Source organism: Oreochromis niloticus, linkage group LG2 (genome assembly GCF_001858045.2).
Source record: "Oreochromis niloticus isolate F11D_XX linkage group LG2, O_niloticus_UMD_NMBU, whole genome shotgun sequence".
Classification (NCBI taxonomy): Eukaryota; Metazoa; Chordata; class Actinopteri; order Cichliformes; family Cichlidae; genus Oreochromis; species Oreochromis niloticus.
This window is the reverse complement of record NC_031966.2, coordinates 28,747,485-28,764,571: the sequence shown is the minus strand read 5'-3', so window position 1 is coordinate 28,764,571 and position 17,087 is coordinate 28,747,485. Positions and strand designations below refer to the sequence as shown.

Sequence of the window (17,087 nt, the reverse complement as noted above, 5' to 3'; positions counted from 1 at the left end):
AAAAGTGATTTTATGTTTGAGATCAGTGAAGGTTGTACAATACTGCCACTCAGTGGTAAGAGTGGGTTTCTTTTGTGAAACATTTAGAGCTATGTGAAACCCCCGTTATACAGGGTAACAATTTGTGATTAAAATGAAATGTGGCACTTGAAGATTTGTTTAGATTTAATGTGTAGCTGTTTCATTGAGGCCAATGCATCGTAAAGCACATAAGGAATGTGCCACTGGGAAGTGAAACCTCACATCCAGGATAATTAGAACGTCCAGCTACAAATATTTATTAGGCCACGTTTTGTTTGCTTTTTTATTTTTAAATATTGGATTAAATTTCAAGTAATTGCAAGTCATGACATTTTTATTATTAAAATGGAACCAGCCTGCTGTGTATTCAGAACCTCAGTCTTGATTGTTTGTGGTAAGTATCCAGTTACCTATGTGTCCCCAGTTCACTGGATAGTAAATGATCTAATTTGAATTTAATATCCGCTGGACTTTATTCTAAAACATACCTGACTTTTTAATTTCTGTTCAAGTTAAAAACTGCACATTCAACACACACCTGCTTACAGATGGGGGGGGGAGGTGTTAGCTTTGAGTTGAAAGTTGTGCATTGAGAAGATGCAATAAAGTGTACTCTAAAGTAAAAAGAAAAAGCGCAATTATATCTAAAGTAAAAGCACTTATTGCTGCAGCTGGGTATGACTTTAAATACTTGTATACTAAAATACTTGACTATCTGTACTCAGAGGCCGTGGTCAGTGTTTAGTCTAATTTAGTCTGTTTTATATTTCTGAAGTGAAAGATTGATGAATTTGTAAAAGGCATTCCTCTCTAACCAAGGTAGACTTAAAAAAATTTTTATTTAAAATATTTCGACCTTTATTGTGAAGCCGTGGAAAAATTTAACCGGAAGAGTAGTTGTTAGTATTTCCGGGTTGTCATAGCCAAGGTAAGCATGGCTGCAGCAGCAACACCCGGAGTTGCAGAGCAAACACCCGGAGTTGCAGAGCAAACACCCGGAGCAGCTCCGCAGGGAGCTGTGCCGTTTGATTTATCCCAGGCTCCAAACATCGAAGGCTTCAGCCCTTTGCCTAAAGCCAGAGATGAGACATTCAAGGAAAAGTTTGCGAGGAAAACCAAGGAGAACCCATTCGTCCCGATAGGTGAGTTACACAAGCGTAGAAAAGGGCTGCACTGTAAAGTCACAACTGCGGTCCGCTACGTCCTCTACTTCACACAACTATGTTAGCACTTAAATATAAAACAAAGGCTTGGGTGAGAGGTGGGCACGACATCAGCTGACAACACAACAGAGGTGTGTGGCTAGATAAACGTAACCTATGACATATTTCCCAACGAACTGCTTTTCCGGAAATATTCCCGGAGCTCCTCCTCCAGCTGTGCGGCAGCGTCCTCTCAACCCCCGGAGGTCATTGTGGTCACTCTTCATATATTTTGTAACTCATGTGGTCTGCACATTATAACCTTTAATACCTCAAAGCGTATTAAAAGCTGGTTTAAGTGAATAATGTAAAACCGGACAAACATGTTTGGGATATAATTGGACTGTATCTCACATTCTTGTTCATCTGTCAACAGTTATTTACGTAGTTCTGTATCTCATATACTACTTACTGTTACTTCACGAGTGCTTTATTAAAATAGCCTGTGCTGTTTTCTTTCTCTTTTTCTTTCGTAACTCCCCAAATCATACATATATTCCGTTAATGCCTATGATATAATTGCTGATTCTAATTTAGAAGCTGTTTACATTGAGGTCATCTGTTGTTGACACCTGTAGCAATAATGCTGTCATTAGAAATGAACAAAACTGTATCCATGGCAGTTCTCCCATTATTTTACTGTTGACTGCAGCCACCCTGATAACTAAAAAGTGTCTGTGCCAAAGGAAAGTGCAGCTTTTCTATCTCCATCACCCCATTCTACTTGATATTAGTTACACTATTCAGCCATGAGTTTTTGCCTTGTCTGTGGACCCAGTTAACTGTCCTAATAAATTGGGTTTATAAGCTATAATTTCTTTATTTTCCAGGTTGTTTGGGAACAGCGGGAGCACTGATTTATGGTCTCCGTGCCTTCCATCAAGGGAAAACCAGGCAGTCCCAGCTCTTGATGAGGGGACGCATCTTTGCTCAAGGCTTCACTGTAGTCGCCATTATTGTTGGTGTTTTTGCCACAGCTCTGAAGCCCAAGCAGTGAAATGGATCGATCCCACACCTCTGCCATTGTCCATTCAGTGTGTGGAATCGGAGCAGACTCCAGACTTCTTTAAATGAACTGAATAATATATTGGGTCTTTAACATTCTTCAGACACACATGTTAATGTCAGCATTATTTATTGCTGTTTAAAAACTGTGAATCACTCACAAAAAATGAATATTTTCGCTTCTTGCTGACAGTGTGGAACAGCAAAGTTGAATCGGCTTGTTACCAGTAAGCAGGCTGGACTTCAACTCTACTAAGATGGTGCTGAAGCAAAATGCTGATAAATGTAAATTGTTTTCTTGCTTCATGCTCACTTGGTGAGCTTGACTTCAAATGTATCCCCCACACTGTTAACATTATATTCTAATAAAATGTCACATTTGAACCTGGTGTCCTTGTCATATTTAAGATAAAGCACCATATCTTGTGTTTGAATTTCCTGATGTGCTAACCTTTAAGGTTATATTGGAAAAACTCAGTGTGGAAATTCATTGTTAATGACTTGAGTTAGGCCAAGTCCACCTTAAAACACTCGACAGAATAAAATCCTCCACAAGAGGACCTTCAGGTGTTATATCGATAGTGTAAATTATACATTTTATAAAGTCACCTCTGAAGAGAATTGTGCTAGCCAAGTTAGGCGTGATATGTAAGAAAAATTATGAATCAAAGCTTTAAAATGTATGTAAAAACAAAGCATGCCCATTTCACATGCACTCAGTGGTCATTATTAGCACTGGGTTTAGAGCTACCTTAATTATTCGTAGCACGTATTAAGGAAAGGTGCTGGAAACATCAGAGAGTGGACCAGGTGTGGTCTTCTGCTTCTGATCTGCATTCAGAGATGCTCTTCTGCATACCTTGGTTGTACCAAACAGTTATTCAGGTTACCGTTTCCTTCCAATCAGCTTGAATTAGTCTGGTCATTCTCTGTAAACCTCAGAGATGGCTGTGTGGAAAAATCCCAGTAATCAGCAGTTTCTGAAATACTCAGAGCAGCCACTCCAGCACTAACAACCATGCCACATTCAAAGTCACTTAAATCACCTTTCTTCCCCATTCTGATGCTCTGTTTGAACTACCTATCAATGTGGCTTGTATGTCAAAATAGAAGGGCATAAGGAAGCAATTATCTCCAGTGCATTAAGGTGTCAACAATCACACCAAAAATTGAAGACAAATCGGCTGAGGTGATCATACTCCACTGTTTTTATTTTCCAGTTCCCTTTTAACATTCACTTTTTCACTATTCCTTAAATCCAAATAGGCAACATGTGAAACAATGTGAAGACATCACTGTTGTAAATGACCCCGTGCTTCATTTCTTTAAAAAAAATTAAAAATTTGTTGGCGTAACAGAAAATGGTATAATATAGCGAAATGAGAAACAAGCCGTCAATCGTGTGAACTCTGAAAATTTCGATGAAATCTTTGGTTGTAGTTCAATGTTTCTTAATTTAGCTGAAATCTTGCCAAATTGAAGAGAAATTCATCCGGCTAAGTGCTCAAATTGTAGAAAGAGTTCGATCAAAAAAGGCCACCAGCTTGGGTATGTTATAGTGAAAAACATGGTAACTTAAAAACAGTAATTAGGGATATAATAAAATACAGTGAACATTAATGTGCTTCGGTTAATGGTTGCGTTTATAGTTGATGAGAGGCAAAATTGGTTACAATCTAATCTGTAACAGTGCTTAATTGCTGAGCGTTTGACCGTAATCCTAATTTATAAATTCAACTAAAAATGTGCATCCAAAATATCAGGAAGGCATGCAATAAAGTTGACCAAGTAACAATTTATAAGTTAAAGGAGAAAGGGAAATTACTGAATTTACAGTAACAATATTTTCTTAATATAGCAGTGATGAAGCTGACCAACTAAAGGATGTTGTAACAGTAATCCCTCCTCTCACACGAGCGTCAGGTTTAAGTATATTATTTGACTCTAATAGGCATCGTTAAAGGCAGGAAGTGTTTAAAGGTTATAAACATACCAGGGTGTTTTTCGTACACAAAAGGGCATACAAATCCTTCTGATGCAATGTGAGATTAAAAGGCAATGTTTCTAGCTCCCCCCAGCGACATCCTCTAGCGAACTAGAGGTGTCTGTTTGAGAGAGATCAGCACAGAGCGCATTCGGGAAACATCCTTCGCCTGCTTGTTGGTTTTTGGATTGAAGTCACAGAGACGAGCTACTCTCTCCCATTCAGACCCGGGGCTGTTGCTGTCCGTCTCTGCCAGGAAAGCCTCCTCAGATGCTCTGTGGATGTGAAGGGAAGCACAGAAAGGTGTTGGTGAGCTGGAGGTTATCAGAGGGATTTCACAAAAGCAAAGGCAGCCTGAGCCAAACACGGTTCCCAACCAAGAAGTTCAATCACACCAACGGCACGTGTTCACGAGATAGTAAAAGCAAAAAAACCTCATGCATGTCTTTATACCGCAGATGGTGTAGAAGATGGATGTAGCTTCCAGATCTAAAACCCGAATCCGGCTTTTGTTTTAATGGCCAGCAGGGGGCGACTTCTCAGACTAATAAAGGACTTTAAAGTGAATAGAAGTGGGTGAAAAAGATCCTCGGCTGCCTCACTCTTTGACATCAGTAGAACTTTTCACGATGACTTTATGGGCTCAGAAGTTTTTTGGTCCATAAAACAAACAAACAAACAAACAAACAAACATGGTTATTCTAAGGGTCAGATGAAAGCAGCTCATTGGCTAACAATTTCTCAATATCAAATCATGGTAGAGCTTCGTAACTGGACTTCACGGTAGCTACATCCATCTCTCATACAGTCTATACTTTATACCCAACATACACTTCATTGTTGACATATTTAATATTTTTTTTTATATAAAAACATCTAGGGCAATGGCACACATCAGTCAAAAAGAACACAAATAATGCCAAATGAAGCCTTTGACAAAAAAGAAAAAAAACAGAATTCCAGTGTTGGGTCATGCATCGGGGGCAAAAGAGGTCATTCAGGGGGCAGATCATACAATATTAGAAAGCAGAAGAATTCTAAACGTACACAAAGCCTATAACATCAGAGTTGGGCTGTTTGTAGAAAGCCTTGTCAGCAATCCTAGCGTGCAGGGCAAGGCCAAGAAAGCAGGAAAAAAGAAGGAGAGGAGAACAATTTCAGTGTCAGTCAACAAGCATAAAAGTGTTAGAGTCTGGGTTATTGTAAGCAACTGAGAAACATTTCTAATGAGGTGGAAACAGTGACTAAACATCTTGCACTAGTGTCATAAACAATCTAGGACAGTCTTTGCTGTAGCATGGGGAGGGGGTGACTCTAGCATTTTCTTTCTGCTGTCTGCATTCTTTTCAGCTAGCTAGTTTCCTGTTTTGCTTTCCGGACACTTGAACTGGACACACAGCTGTAGACTAACATCTCATCAGAGTATTGTATCTCAGTGCTTTAGAAAAAATAGAAGAAGAAAAAAAGAGCTACAGCTACAGATGCAGAGCGATACCGTGCCAGACTTGGACAGAGTCTGTTGGGAAGTGTGAGAGAATAACTGGTTAGCTTGGTCAAGAAAAGAGAGACTGCACAGTTTATGACACTGAGGGGAACCAGGCTAAATCAAGTATTAAATATTATAGTGGTTTAATCTGTTGTGATCACCTTGGTGCAGTAAATTCAACACATATACCACCAACCGTGTCAATTTATCAGTCAGCTGTAAAACATACACAGGTCTAGGATGTAATCTTGTAGAGAAAGGCACAGTTTCCTACACTTCAGAAGAATCTATAAAGACCTCCACTGAACGTTTAGTTTAGAGCGAGGCATGTTTGCAAACTGAACCACAATGTTTGTTTTACCAAGAACAACTACCTCTAACTACCAATACAAAATTCAAAACAAAGGTAGTAGAGTGATTACAGCATCACCATCATGGATTACTTCTCTGCACATTAGTGGTGGGGTGGGGAGGTCAGATCCTAACCTGTTGTTGGTCTTGTTCTTCTCCATCTGCTCATTTTGGTGTACGTGCCAGTCCTCAAGCTCCTTCTTGGCTTTCACTCTCCATTCTTCCTCCGCTGCCTTGGATGCCGAGTCTTATTAGGACGCAAGAAAGCAGAAACGTCACACAGTTGTAATGCATTTAATCTCTTCTGTTTCTATGTGTGACAAGGATCTTTTCTGATTAGTTTAAACTTAATCACAAGTGTGCTGAAAGGCAGTTTAGCCTCTAACAGAAAAGCAAAAAGCAGTACAGTGAAGCGTTAGTGAATCCGTGTGAAATGAACCTGTGACCTTGTAAGGAAAATAAAAAGAATCATAAGAGCTACACATTACTAAGTGCATTACATATTATCACTGACAGCATCAGGGAAACATTGTTACCAACCTAATGCTTCAAGGCGTGCCTTCTGCTCCTCCCTCCATTTGCGTAAACTTTCAGGTTCTTGCCTTTGGATATCCACCTGGGCGATGGCTGCGTAGCTGTCTGTTGGGCCATTGGACTCCTGTTGGAGTACGCAAAACATTTACACCATTAGAAACAGCCATTCGGTTCATTCATGCGTGAACGCCACAGCAAACCCACTCCTTCATCACATGATTACGGTGTTCAGAATAAAACTCAACCACACATAGGTTATGTAAAGAGACAGACATCATAAAGTATTACAGACAAGACTGAAGCTCACCTGAAACAGGTCTCCATTCAACGTGGCAGGTTCTTCAAAGCCGTCTAGCATTTTTTTAAACAAAGAAAAACCCACAGATATAAGTTAAGATGAACTTCTTGGAGTTTATCCACTTACACTTCCTTGCTATCTGGAGTGACTTATGCTCGCTGCTACTACTAAAGTGGTGTCACTTTTGGTCTCGAAACGGATAAGACTTCAGAAATGCAGCAACACCTGTTTGGTCACCTGCTTGATATTGTCTGGGCTGCTTTGTCGGTTAAAAGGCCAGGAGCACTTGCTCTTTAGCTTAGTTTTAAGGTGCTAGTGTCACATAGCTAATGTTATGTGGGATAGCGTCCAATTAACAAAACCTACGTTGTCGTTGCCCGCAGCTAGCTAAGCTACAAGGCTAACGTACTGTTAGTTTGAATCTAAATAGGAAGCAGTGAGAGTGTTAACCACTTATATCACACAGTGGTGTTGTTAACATATGGCGGTGGGGCCTTTGTTGGTTAACTACTAAGCAAGTTACCGATGCAAGTCCCGGTATTAATATTAGCTAGCTCTAGTTAGCTTTGTTTGCTCGTTAGCTAAACATTAGCTGACGTTAGCTCAGGGACAAACTTGCCATAGTTGTCGGTCTGCGGCTGCTGAACACCGGCTCCTTCTAGGGTCCCAAATGCGTCGCCATCGTTTTCTATCCCCGCTATCTCATTCTCCTGTTGAGCCAGGAAAGCGGCGGCCGGGTCCTCTTCAGTCGGGTGCGCTCCGTTGTCAGCCATCTTTCACAAAAAGTGTACAAGTTTGATTGAGCTTGCTTAGCTAGCTAAACGTTAAAGCCACAAAAATCAGGGCACCGAGCTCTGCAACGTTAATAGTAACAACTTAAAAATTCGATTTGAGTGTTATCTATTCTAAATATTGCTTGGAAAAATAGAGTCAGCTAGTAAAGCATACGGAATAAACAATCTACGCGTCGATTAAAGGCCTTAACTGATGATTCATTATTTCTTCACTTGTTCAACCAGTATGTGTATGATGATAGAGCAGGGGCAGCACCCCGAGGGGACCTTTACATTTTGTTGGAGTTTGTCGCCATCTGCTGGCCATTTGCAGCACAGCACTGTCATCTCCAAGGGTTGTAGTACTAATGCGGTAACAGTAATAAAAAATATCGACAAAACTTATATAGCACTATTTATAGACAGAAATGGAAAAGCATAAAGGTTATGCATTCAGTCCCCCCCCCCCCCCCCCCCCCCCCCCCGCAGGAAAATAACTATCCTCAGCAAAATCTACATGAGTGGGTCATTAAAAGGGAGACGAACCAGACATCCTCACCACTTAACTGGACTCCCTTCAGATCCTTCCTGTCACTTGCTCCTGGATCAAAGATTTCCTCACTAACTGCCCTCAATCAGTCCGACTTTGCCGACTATGTCATCGTCAAGTATGCCGATGACATACTGGGTTCATCTCTGACGGAGGCATATAGGGCAGAGGTAGAGAAACTTGTCCCACTGGTGCTCAGAAAATAACCTGAAGCTGAAGGTCCTTAAAACAAAAGAGCTCATCATGGACTTCAGGAGACACAGACAGGTCCACTCTCCTCTCATCATACATGGAGAACGGGTGGAATCTGTCTCCACCTTCAGGTTTCTGGAAACCCACATCTCCACCGATCTCACCTGGACCCACAACACCAATGTAGGCTGTGCAGAGGGTAATTAACACCACCCAAAAAATCATTGGCTCTCCTCTGCCAACCCTGGAGGCCACGTCAAGGCCTCAGGTCAATCAGGTCCTACATCTCCAGACTCACAGCTTCTTCCCCCAGGCCATTCGGACTGTTAACAAACACTATCCACTATCATGGATTACTTCTCTGCACATTAGTGGTGGGGTGGGGAGGTCAGATCCTAACCTGTTGTTGGTCTTGTTCTTCTCCATCTGCTCATTTTGGTGTACGTGCCAGTCCTCAAGCTCCTTCTTGGCTTTCACTCTCCATTCTTCCTCCACTCCCTTGGATGCCGAGTCTTATTAGGACGCAAGAAAGCAGAAACGTCACACAGTTGTAATGCATTTAATCTCTTCTGTTTCTATGTGTGACAAGGATCTTTTTGATTAGTTTAAACTTTATCACAAGTGTGCTGAAAGGCAGTTTAGCCTCTAACAGAAAAGCAAAAAGCAGTACAGTGAAGCGTTAGTGAATCCATGTGAAATGAACCTGTGACCTTGTAAGGAAAATAAAAAGAATCATAAGAGCTACACATTACTAAGTGCATTACACATCACTGACAGCATCGGGGAAACTCTCCTCTGCCAACCCTGGAGGCCACGTCAAGGCCTCAGGTCAATCAGGTCCTACATCTCCAGACTCACAAACAGCTTCTTCCCCCAGGCCATTCGGACTGTTAACAAACACTATTCCCCCACACCCCACCCCTGCCCACTCACCTCACCATGGTTTGAGTAATCCTCATCACTCAGGTGACTCACACACGGTCTATTCAGACCAAGTATTTTCTTTGCACTGCTTCCAAGCACTTTGCAACTTGTTCTCTAATGTGTGCCTTTCTCTTATTTTTGTATATACCCCTCTTGACTGTATATATTTCTCCTGTTTGATACTTATTGATCTTATTAACAGCCTATGACCTAACTGGGTATTATAGATTAATAAAACAATTTCTTTGCATCTATAATCATTACTAAAAGGCCCCAAATGACCCCATATGACCTTTAAGTAATGGTCGAAGTGGATAGTGGAGTTGTTTTGTACAATTTAAAAATCCATAATTGGAAAAAAACAGCACAGGACAAACAGTTTGGGGACAAAGTTAAACAGACGAGGCTGAGATGGTTTGGATACATGCAGAGGAGTGATAGCGGATATAGTGGATGAAGGATATTGAAGATAGACCTGCCAGGCAGGAGGAAAAGACCACAGAGGAGATTCATGGATGTAGTGAAGGAGAACATGCAGAGGGTTGGTGTGGCAGAGGAGGATGCTGGGGATAGGATGAGACGGAAGTTGTAGTTGTAGTTGAAGTTTTTTTAACACCTGTTTTTGTTTGTGAACAGAAAGAATTACGTTTTGTTTTGTCTTTTTGCCTAACTTAACGCCTGTGGATGATTAATGTGTAGTTATTGTGTTAGAAAGTCCGCTTAAAACAGGTCCAAGGTTCTTTAATGTCACTCATCATAAAGACACGTGACAGAACGAAATGAAGTACTCAGTACTCATGCTGTGACAGGTGAACACACAGGTGAACACACCTGTCACACATAAGATCCCAGACATATTTTTGTATTATATCTTCATGCAGCATAGTGTGCATATTATTTTTTCACGCAATCACACTGTAATGGAAAATTTCTATTATTCTCATTTAAGGTATATAGGCACTTATGCGTATGCTTAGTTGTGACACTGTAATGTAAAACTTCCACTGAACAGTCTAAAACCAGATGAACTTATTTCAGCCTCAGTAGTTGAAGAAAACAACTGCATTTGCAGGTGCTGATAGCGCCAAGGGCACGAAACAGCATACCCATTGTAGTGGAAGTTCCACTAGGTTTCACAGCGAGCGGCGTGATATGTGCTATGATCAGTTTGTGACTTCCTCCCCTTTCTTTGGAATGTACAAAGATACAAAAGAGCGAGAGCTCCACTTCTGTTTCAGGGACTGCGCTTGATGACATGCGCATGATAATAAAGAGTGTTGATTGCGGCTGACCGTGTCTGCGGACTTTCTTAATTAAATGTGCACGACAACACACACTGTCAGTCTAAGTTTGACTGTTTTTTTAAAACTAACTTCACTTTTTTTTTTTTTTTTTTTTACAGACTCTTGCGCTATTTCTTAGTGTAAGGCTCTTACCATGCAGCCACCTGTGTTAACTGTGTTGTTTATTGTAGACGGTACTAGTTTTACTTACTAGTAAAACTGTTTCTCTCTCCATTTAGAATAGGTCATGTCAAATTAAGTTACCCTATTACAATTAAATAATAATGGCTTAGCTAGTAAGTGCAGCAAACAGCGTGTGTAAAAAGTTATTCTTCAGGGGTGGTGTCCTGGATTAGTTCATGTTTATCTCTGAGGCCTACTCTTATTCATTTATTTATTTATTTTCCTTTAGTTAAAACCGACGGAGTGATTGAGAAAAGCGGTTTCATGGCGGCTGTGATGAATGGCTTTAGTAGTAGCAGCTGATGAGTGCAACTCGGCCTCTGAGTGAAATGAAGCCTCCGCCCATGTGACTTCTGACGTCTCAGCAGAGTCCTGCTAAAAAGAATTTGAGGGAATGAGTTTGCTGCTCACCAGGGGGATCCACGGCGGCTTCCTAACGTTTGCCTCAAGGAAGTCTGAAAAGTTGCCTGCTTGCCAACCGACTTATTATCTTATTTTTTAATTATTTTTAATCCGGTACACTCGTGATGTCCGGCGAGCACAGAGAGACACAAGAGGTAAGCTAATGCATCTTTGTGTGTTTGTGTGGTGTAACTTCTTCAAACCAACTTTTCCCCCCCACAGAGGAGGTTTGTATGGATTAAGCTGGTGCTCCAAACTGTGCAGGCTCATGCTTCTGGCCATCTTCCCCGAGCCCCTGCTGCTCTGTAGCTGTGCTAACTACTTTGTCAGAGCCGAGAGTTTTGTCCGGTTTTCGTGTCCCGTGTTGTCGCGAGTGGAAACCTGGCTGTCTGCGGCGGTGTTAACCGGGGTACAGCGTTCACAGCGTGGCCTTTAATTACCGCTGGGAAATTAGTGTGCTGGACGCATTTAAGTTATTTAAAAGAAACCCGTGTAAGCTCGTAATTGCGTAGCGTATTAACCAAAAAATTTCGTGTATTTGAGCTCTCATTAAAAGCAACACGAGTTCCTATAGAACTAATGCAGCAGCGGCAATAATATAGAAGATTATAAATAGCAACACCATAAGCATGGGGATGAGTGCCACACATTTATTGGCTTAAAACTGATGCTTTTATTCTCTTGCTTATCATACAGGGTGGTGTTTAATTAACTGGAGTGCATTCACATTAATGCTGTTACTTCCTCCGCTTTAATACAGTCTGAATAATCAGCTTTCAGTGTGGTGTTTATCACCAGTGAAATCTAGCCTCCATTACCTGCTGCTCCTGCTGCAGGTCTTTCTGTGTGTCGCCTTATGCGCCTCTGTATCATAATTCATTTCCCTGGCTCTGAGAAAAACTAATTTAAGCTTTGCCAGTAAAGAGTCAGGTTTGTACAGATCTACAGGGTGCATTGACAGTAAATGAATGCGAATGGAAGTCTTTTTTTATTTTGAGGATTTCCATTAACTTGAGCAGATTTGCAGGTTTTCTTAGTGGGATTATTTGGGGTGCTAGGCTGGATTAAAGGCTGTGCTGCTAGATTTTCCTTATCTGTGAGCACACCACTGTCTCACCAGTCTTTACAGTGTGTGTGAGCTGCTCTGTTGCTTTAAGAGCTTGATGTTAAAGTATAATTGCTGAGGGCTTTTTTTTTTTTTTTTTCTTGCTTGCACTATGTTTCATGCCCTCCAGAAAGAATGTAGAGGTCTGTGTGCTTTGCTTCATTTGTGGCCGTCCGCCGTTTCCCAAGTGCAATGAACTTAGAGGAGGAGAAAAAAAATCTCCTGGCCCGTGCCAGAATCCATGGGTCGTTGACGTTACCTCTCTCCATCCTCCTCTGCCCCCCCCCCCCCCCCCCCCCTCCTCTGCCCCCCCCCCCCCCCCCCCCCTCCTCCTCCTCCTCCTCCTCTCCCTGTGACTCATGTGGGTGTTGGGCTGAAATAGTTTGGTGTAGTTTTACATTCCTTATATAGCCTCTGAGGAGTGAGCAGAGGCTACGGCTTGCCTGTGTCACAGTCAGGATCGAGGGGGTAGGGTTTGCCAACAGAGAGGGAATCTGCTTGCTCCAGCTTACTGACTCTTTAGCTTTCTCCCAGGTTTGGGCTACCAGCTGACCTTTGAGGACAAGGTAGGTGGCATAGCTGTGTGTCACGGAGACCTGTGACACCTGGTAGGTTTGCGGAAGAGGAGGTGGAGGAGGAGCAGGGATAGAGTAGCAGTGTGAGCACAGAGGTCAGTGGTCAAACCCCAACTCTGTGTAAGCCACTAACAGAGGCCTGCATCTCATGTTGCCCTTTGGTTCTTAAAACTACCTAGTTATTTAGTGCCTTGCCGCCGAATGGCAGTAATTAGTTGCGGTGAAGCCACGATACCTGTTACCTGGCTGAATACAGCAAGTGGCACATTATCCCCCCCGAAGGAGGAGTTGTTACTGCTATTGTTGTGCAGTAGATCTTCTAAATGCTGCACATTGGCGCTGCAGTAGACTGAAATGAATTCGACTCTAACTTCACCTTAGAGTTTAGCTTTAGATTATGACACCAGGCTATTTATGTGTGTTTTGAAATGTGTAAAAATGGCACATCCAACCAGCACCGCTCCCTCTTTATTGCCTAATTTTGACTTGCTGTAACGTGGTTATTCCTAAAACTAAGACGTGACATTATCTGCTGTAAAAGAAAACAACTTGAGTGCCATTTTCTGTATGGTGTGTGTGTGTGTGCTCTTGGGGGCTGGTGGTGCTGACAGCCAGCAGATACACTGTTTCAGATAACGCAAAATAATAAAGGACCTTGAGAACCTTTTCCGGGCTTTCTGGCTAATTAAGATGTTTCCTTTTCCCTTTTTTTTCCTTCCTCAAGGGTATGAATACGTACTCTGTAACCCTCAGCGGCTCGCCGCCTTGGGGCTTCAGGCTGCAGGGTGGCAAGGACTTCAACATGCCTCTCACCGTGTCAAGGGTAAGAAAGTGCACATGGAATCAGCTTTTGTACTTTTTTTTGCATCTGTGCAGAGCAGCAGTTGAGGTGTTTGCGCTCTCCTCTGAGATTTCCTCTAAGCTTCTATGAAAGCCTCGGCCTGTTAACAAGAGTCTGTTGGTTTTAAGTACCAGCTTGGCCACCTCAGTCATCAGGGCTTACCTTGCCTCAGCATATGCATGTATCACATCATTTTCTTTTTTTTTTTAAATTAGGCACACATAGTAAGATAGTAAAGGGGTTTGTCTACAGAAGCATTTCCATACTATTCAAATGTTTTTATGGCTCATTTTGGTAACCCTTGCCGATCTGTTCTAACATGCAGTTTCTTTGCATGACACTCCTGCTGTGTGCTTTGTACTCTGTGTTCGCTCCCCTCCTCCTTCCCTGGACGAATTTTCAGATACTCTTTTATAAACTTCTGTTGCTATTGACGAGAGCGGCGACCACTTTCCAGCCCATATAAGTGCAGAGCTGCTTTGCCTGACAAACATACAGACTCGCACTTGCAGCTCCGCACACAGACGCCTGCACATTGCACACACATAAAATCATTCCAACTTTCCTGCCAGCTATTGCGCACACAGATCTAGTTTTCTATTATGTGCTCTCTGGTTTTATTGCATTATTGCACTGCTATCCAAATAAACCGGGTGATCTGTAAGTGTCAGTCTGACTTAACAGGTATTAATTCTGTAGTTATGTCCAATATTTGCAGCTTTTTACCTCAGAGATAATTAGGAGTTAATAGGTTTGGACCCTGGTGTAATTATTGAATTGAGCTTTCGTTTCTTTGTCTTTGTAGATGCAAAAAAAAAAAAAGATTGCATGCTTAAAACAGACAAATGCACGTTCCCATGAACTGCAGGGTATTGTGAGTAGCATCACACTGAGGTGCATGTAGAGCTCATGTAATCCTGTGGTGAGGGCAGCCGTTATCGCCAACCCTGTCAGTACTTGTCCTGTGTTTGCTCTACTTACTGCCAGGCATCGCAGTCAGAAACACAATGTTCCCCCTGGATTTATGACAAGAAGCATTTTACTTGTACCCATAAAAGACCGAACAGATGTAGAAACCTCTTTTGACGAACGGCCACAAACAAACTGAGACATAGCTGTTAACTTGGAGAAATTTCAGTCCAGGCAGACGGGGCGTACTGCAGGGTGAATATCAATGTGTGAGTCAGTAGATCTAGACGGCTATCAAACGAGTTCTCATCTTAATGTGTTGACTGATTACTGAAGTGGCGCAAGAGCCCAGTTTGTCTGCATTCCAGGTACATATCACACACTGGTGATTTTCCCTGCTACAAAAACTTGTGTGATATTTTATAGTTTATGATTTATAGTATAGCAATATCCTTCTCTCAGGTTGGTCTAAGCTAATCGCTCCTAGCCGAGGAACAAAAAACCCTTAGTATCTCTAAGCTTGGAGCTGTAACGACTGGTCAGTGGCCAATATCTCTGTTTGCTCCAGCACTGGGCCTCGGGGTTTACAAGTTATAAAGATGTGACAGGTTTTCTCTCTTTTTTCTTTTCACCTCTCGGGGACTGTTTGCCCTCATCGTGATTGTCATAAAAGTAGGGACAGCGAGTCCCACAGTCGCAGAGGTTGAAAACAGCCCAACAAGGGGCTGTAAACCCCAATGATCTACAGTATCCCTTAGTAACAGGAAGAGAAGTCAGACCTACACTTACTGAGTTCGCATTAGATGGATGTGGTGGGTGGTCTGTGTTTACCGGCTTGTAGCTGATGAGTATGTGAACCCAGATGGACGGTTAAGTGATTACAAAATGAAGAGAGTGTAGATTGATGGAACAAAAGGCTCTTAGAGTCTCTGTGAGGTGATGAGATTGCAACTCCCGAAGGATCCAAGTGTCCAAGTGTTTTGTTTGTTTTTTTGGGGGGTAAACACCAGATGACAGTTGCCATTGTTTGGGAGTGGATTTGTTGAAGCTGATGGTTATTTAGGTCACTTGAGCTTGATCGTGCTGTGGCAGATAGTGATATTGTTTCTTGTACTGCACGTGGATATTCCAATTATCGATTTGAAAAGTTGCGGCTCTGTGACTCGCTACTTCCCTGTGTTTGGCGCGCGGTTTTATTGGTTTTCATGCTAGACAAATGTGGTTGTTTCCTTCCTCTGTCTGCAGGCGGGGAAGGCTATGCTTTCTCAGCATTCCAGGGATTTTTCTCATATCCACCCTGTTGCTGCCAACAGACAATCCTGTTGTCTCCTTTCTGTGTCTAATACGTCTTGCACACTCACTTTTCTCATTCATGTGATGGACTCCTCCGGTCTCAAAGGGATACTTTCCCAGTGAGATCAGAGGAATGATGGCCATTACTTTTAAGTCACAGTGAAGGGAAAAGGAAGAATAACTTTTTCACCTTGGATTAATAGGTACACATTGATTTAATCCTGAAAGAAATATGTGCAGGGCTTTTATTTTGCTCAATCAATGTTCAGCTCTTGGGACACAGCTGATTTTCTTCTAGCTGTTCTAATTTTCTTCCTCGTGATAATAGATGCATAAACATTTCTAGCTAGTAAAATCATTAGTTCGCGTGACCCTTCACCATACCGCTAAAGAATTATCTATAAAGCACGTCATTATAAGCCATAAAAACTGACAAGATGATGCTAGTTGCAGCCATGCCCAGTGGACTTTGCTTCGCCCTCTCTACAACTAGGTGCTTGGCTTTGGTTTCTTTTTTGGTTCAGAACTGAGCGTTACTTGAGTTTAAGTGGGTATTAAAGGGACAGCTATTTCTTATTTCATATCAATTAACTTAAAGGACTCACAAGAGACAGCTGAAGCACCAAAGGCTCAAGACCCCCACCTTTACTCCCAAGTAAGAAGACTGAGTCCTAAATTTTCCATAAAGCTGTTTGATGGTTCCTTTTATTACATCCTTCCTGCCTTGTAGTGTGTTCATTTTTTAATACTTTACAGCTCTAGACTGTAATGAAGAATTTCCAGTATAAATATGTAGTCTCTCCCTGTGACAACATCAGAATTATTTTCTCAGACGTACTAAAGTTTCCTAAGAATTCCCCTAAAGCTGCAGAGGATATTGGTATTTAAGGAAGCCCTTGTCTATGATGAAAAATGCCAAACTTCACTTACTAGCATAATGTAATTCTTTGGCCATGGTGGTAGTGTGCAAAATTCAGTTTGCTTATTGAATTTAAGATTGTGATGACCTTGAAGTAGGCCGTCTTCTTGACTCAACTTGTATCTCGCTCCACATATTGACGCCAGTATCCTGTTTCAACAGGAAAGGCATGAAATATAGGAAGCAAGATGTTGTCGTAATGCGGTTTTGTCACTTTCCATGTCGAGTGCAACACGCTCTGGTGCAGCCCCGCAACT

The 17,087-nt window shown here is 42.0% G+C and overlaps 3 protein-coding genes across 8 annotated transcripts in view; 2 read left to right on the top strand and 1 right to left on the bottom strand.

Moving 5' to 3' along the window:
- Positions 1-913: 913 nt before the first annotated feature.
- higd2a (HIG1 hypoxia inducible domain family, member 2A) lies at positions 914-2,612 on the top strand. The gene is made up of 2 exons (XM_003445866.2): positions 914-1,163; positions 2,054-2,612. Exons 1-2 carry the CDS (start codon positions 956-958, stop codon positions 2,218-2,220), a joined length of 375 nt encoding a protein of 124 aa, XP_003445914.1. The 5' UTR covers positions 914-955; the 3' UTR covers positions 2,221-2,612.
- An 801-nt stretch (positions 2,613-3,413) lies between these two features.
- Positions 3,414-7,933, bottom strand: cltb (clathrin, light chain B). Of its 3 annotated transcripts, none has more exons than XM_005467933.3 (6): positions 7,501-7,933; positions 6,891-6,934; positions 6,590-6,707; positions 6,185-6,296; positions 5,708-5,728; positions 3,414-4,487 (listed from the first exon to the last, which is right to left on the bottom strand). In XM_005467933.3, the coding sequence occupies exons 1-6, from the start codon at positions 7,652-7,654 to the stop codon at positions 4,316-4,318; spliced, it is 621 nt and encodes a 206-aa protein (XP_005467990.1). In that variant the 5' UTR covers positions 7,655-7,933; the 3' UTR covers positions 3,414-4,315. The 3 variants fall into 3 exon arrangements, with proteins under 3 accessions (XP_005467990.1, XP_003445979.1, XP_005467991.1); XM_003445931.5 differs by lacking the exon at positions 5,708-5,728 and adding an exon at positions 5,260-5,313; XM_005467934.4 differs by lacking the exon at positions 5,708-5,728 and having other exon boundaries at positions 7,501-7,931.
- A 3,168-nt stretch (positions 7,934-11,101) lies between these two features.
- The window catches only part of pdlim7 (PDZ and LIM domain 7), a 31,577-nt gene continuing 25,591 nt past the window's right edge, over positions 11,102-17,087 (top strand). The window contains exons 1-2 of one of the 4 annotated variants that reach the window (XM_019345166.2): positions 11,107-11,343; positions 13,593-13,691. In XM_019345166.2, the coding sequence (XP_019200711.1) occupies positions 11,314-11,343; positions 13,593-13,691 (129 nt within the window). In that variant the 5' untranslated portion in view covers positions 11,107-11,313. Of the gene's footprint in view, positions 11,344-12,701; positions 12,860-13,592; positions 13,692-17,087 lie in introns of those variants that run through there. The other 3 variants (XM_013271719.3, XM_013271720.3, XM_025897515.1) reach the window with 3 other exon arrangements.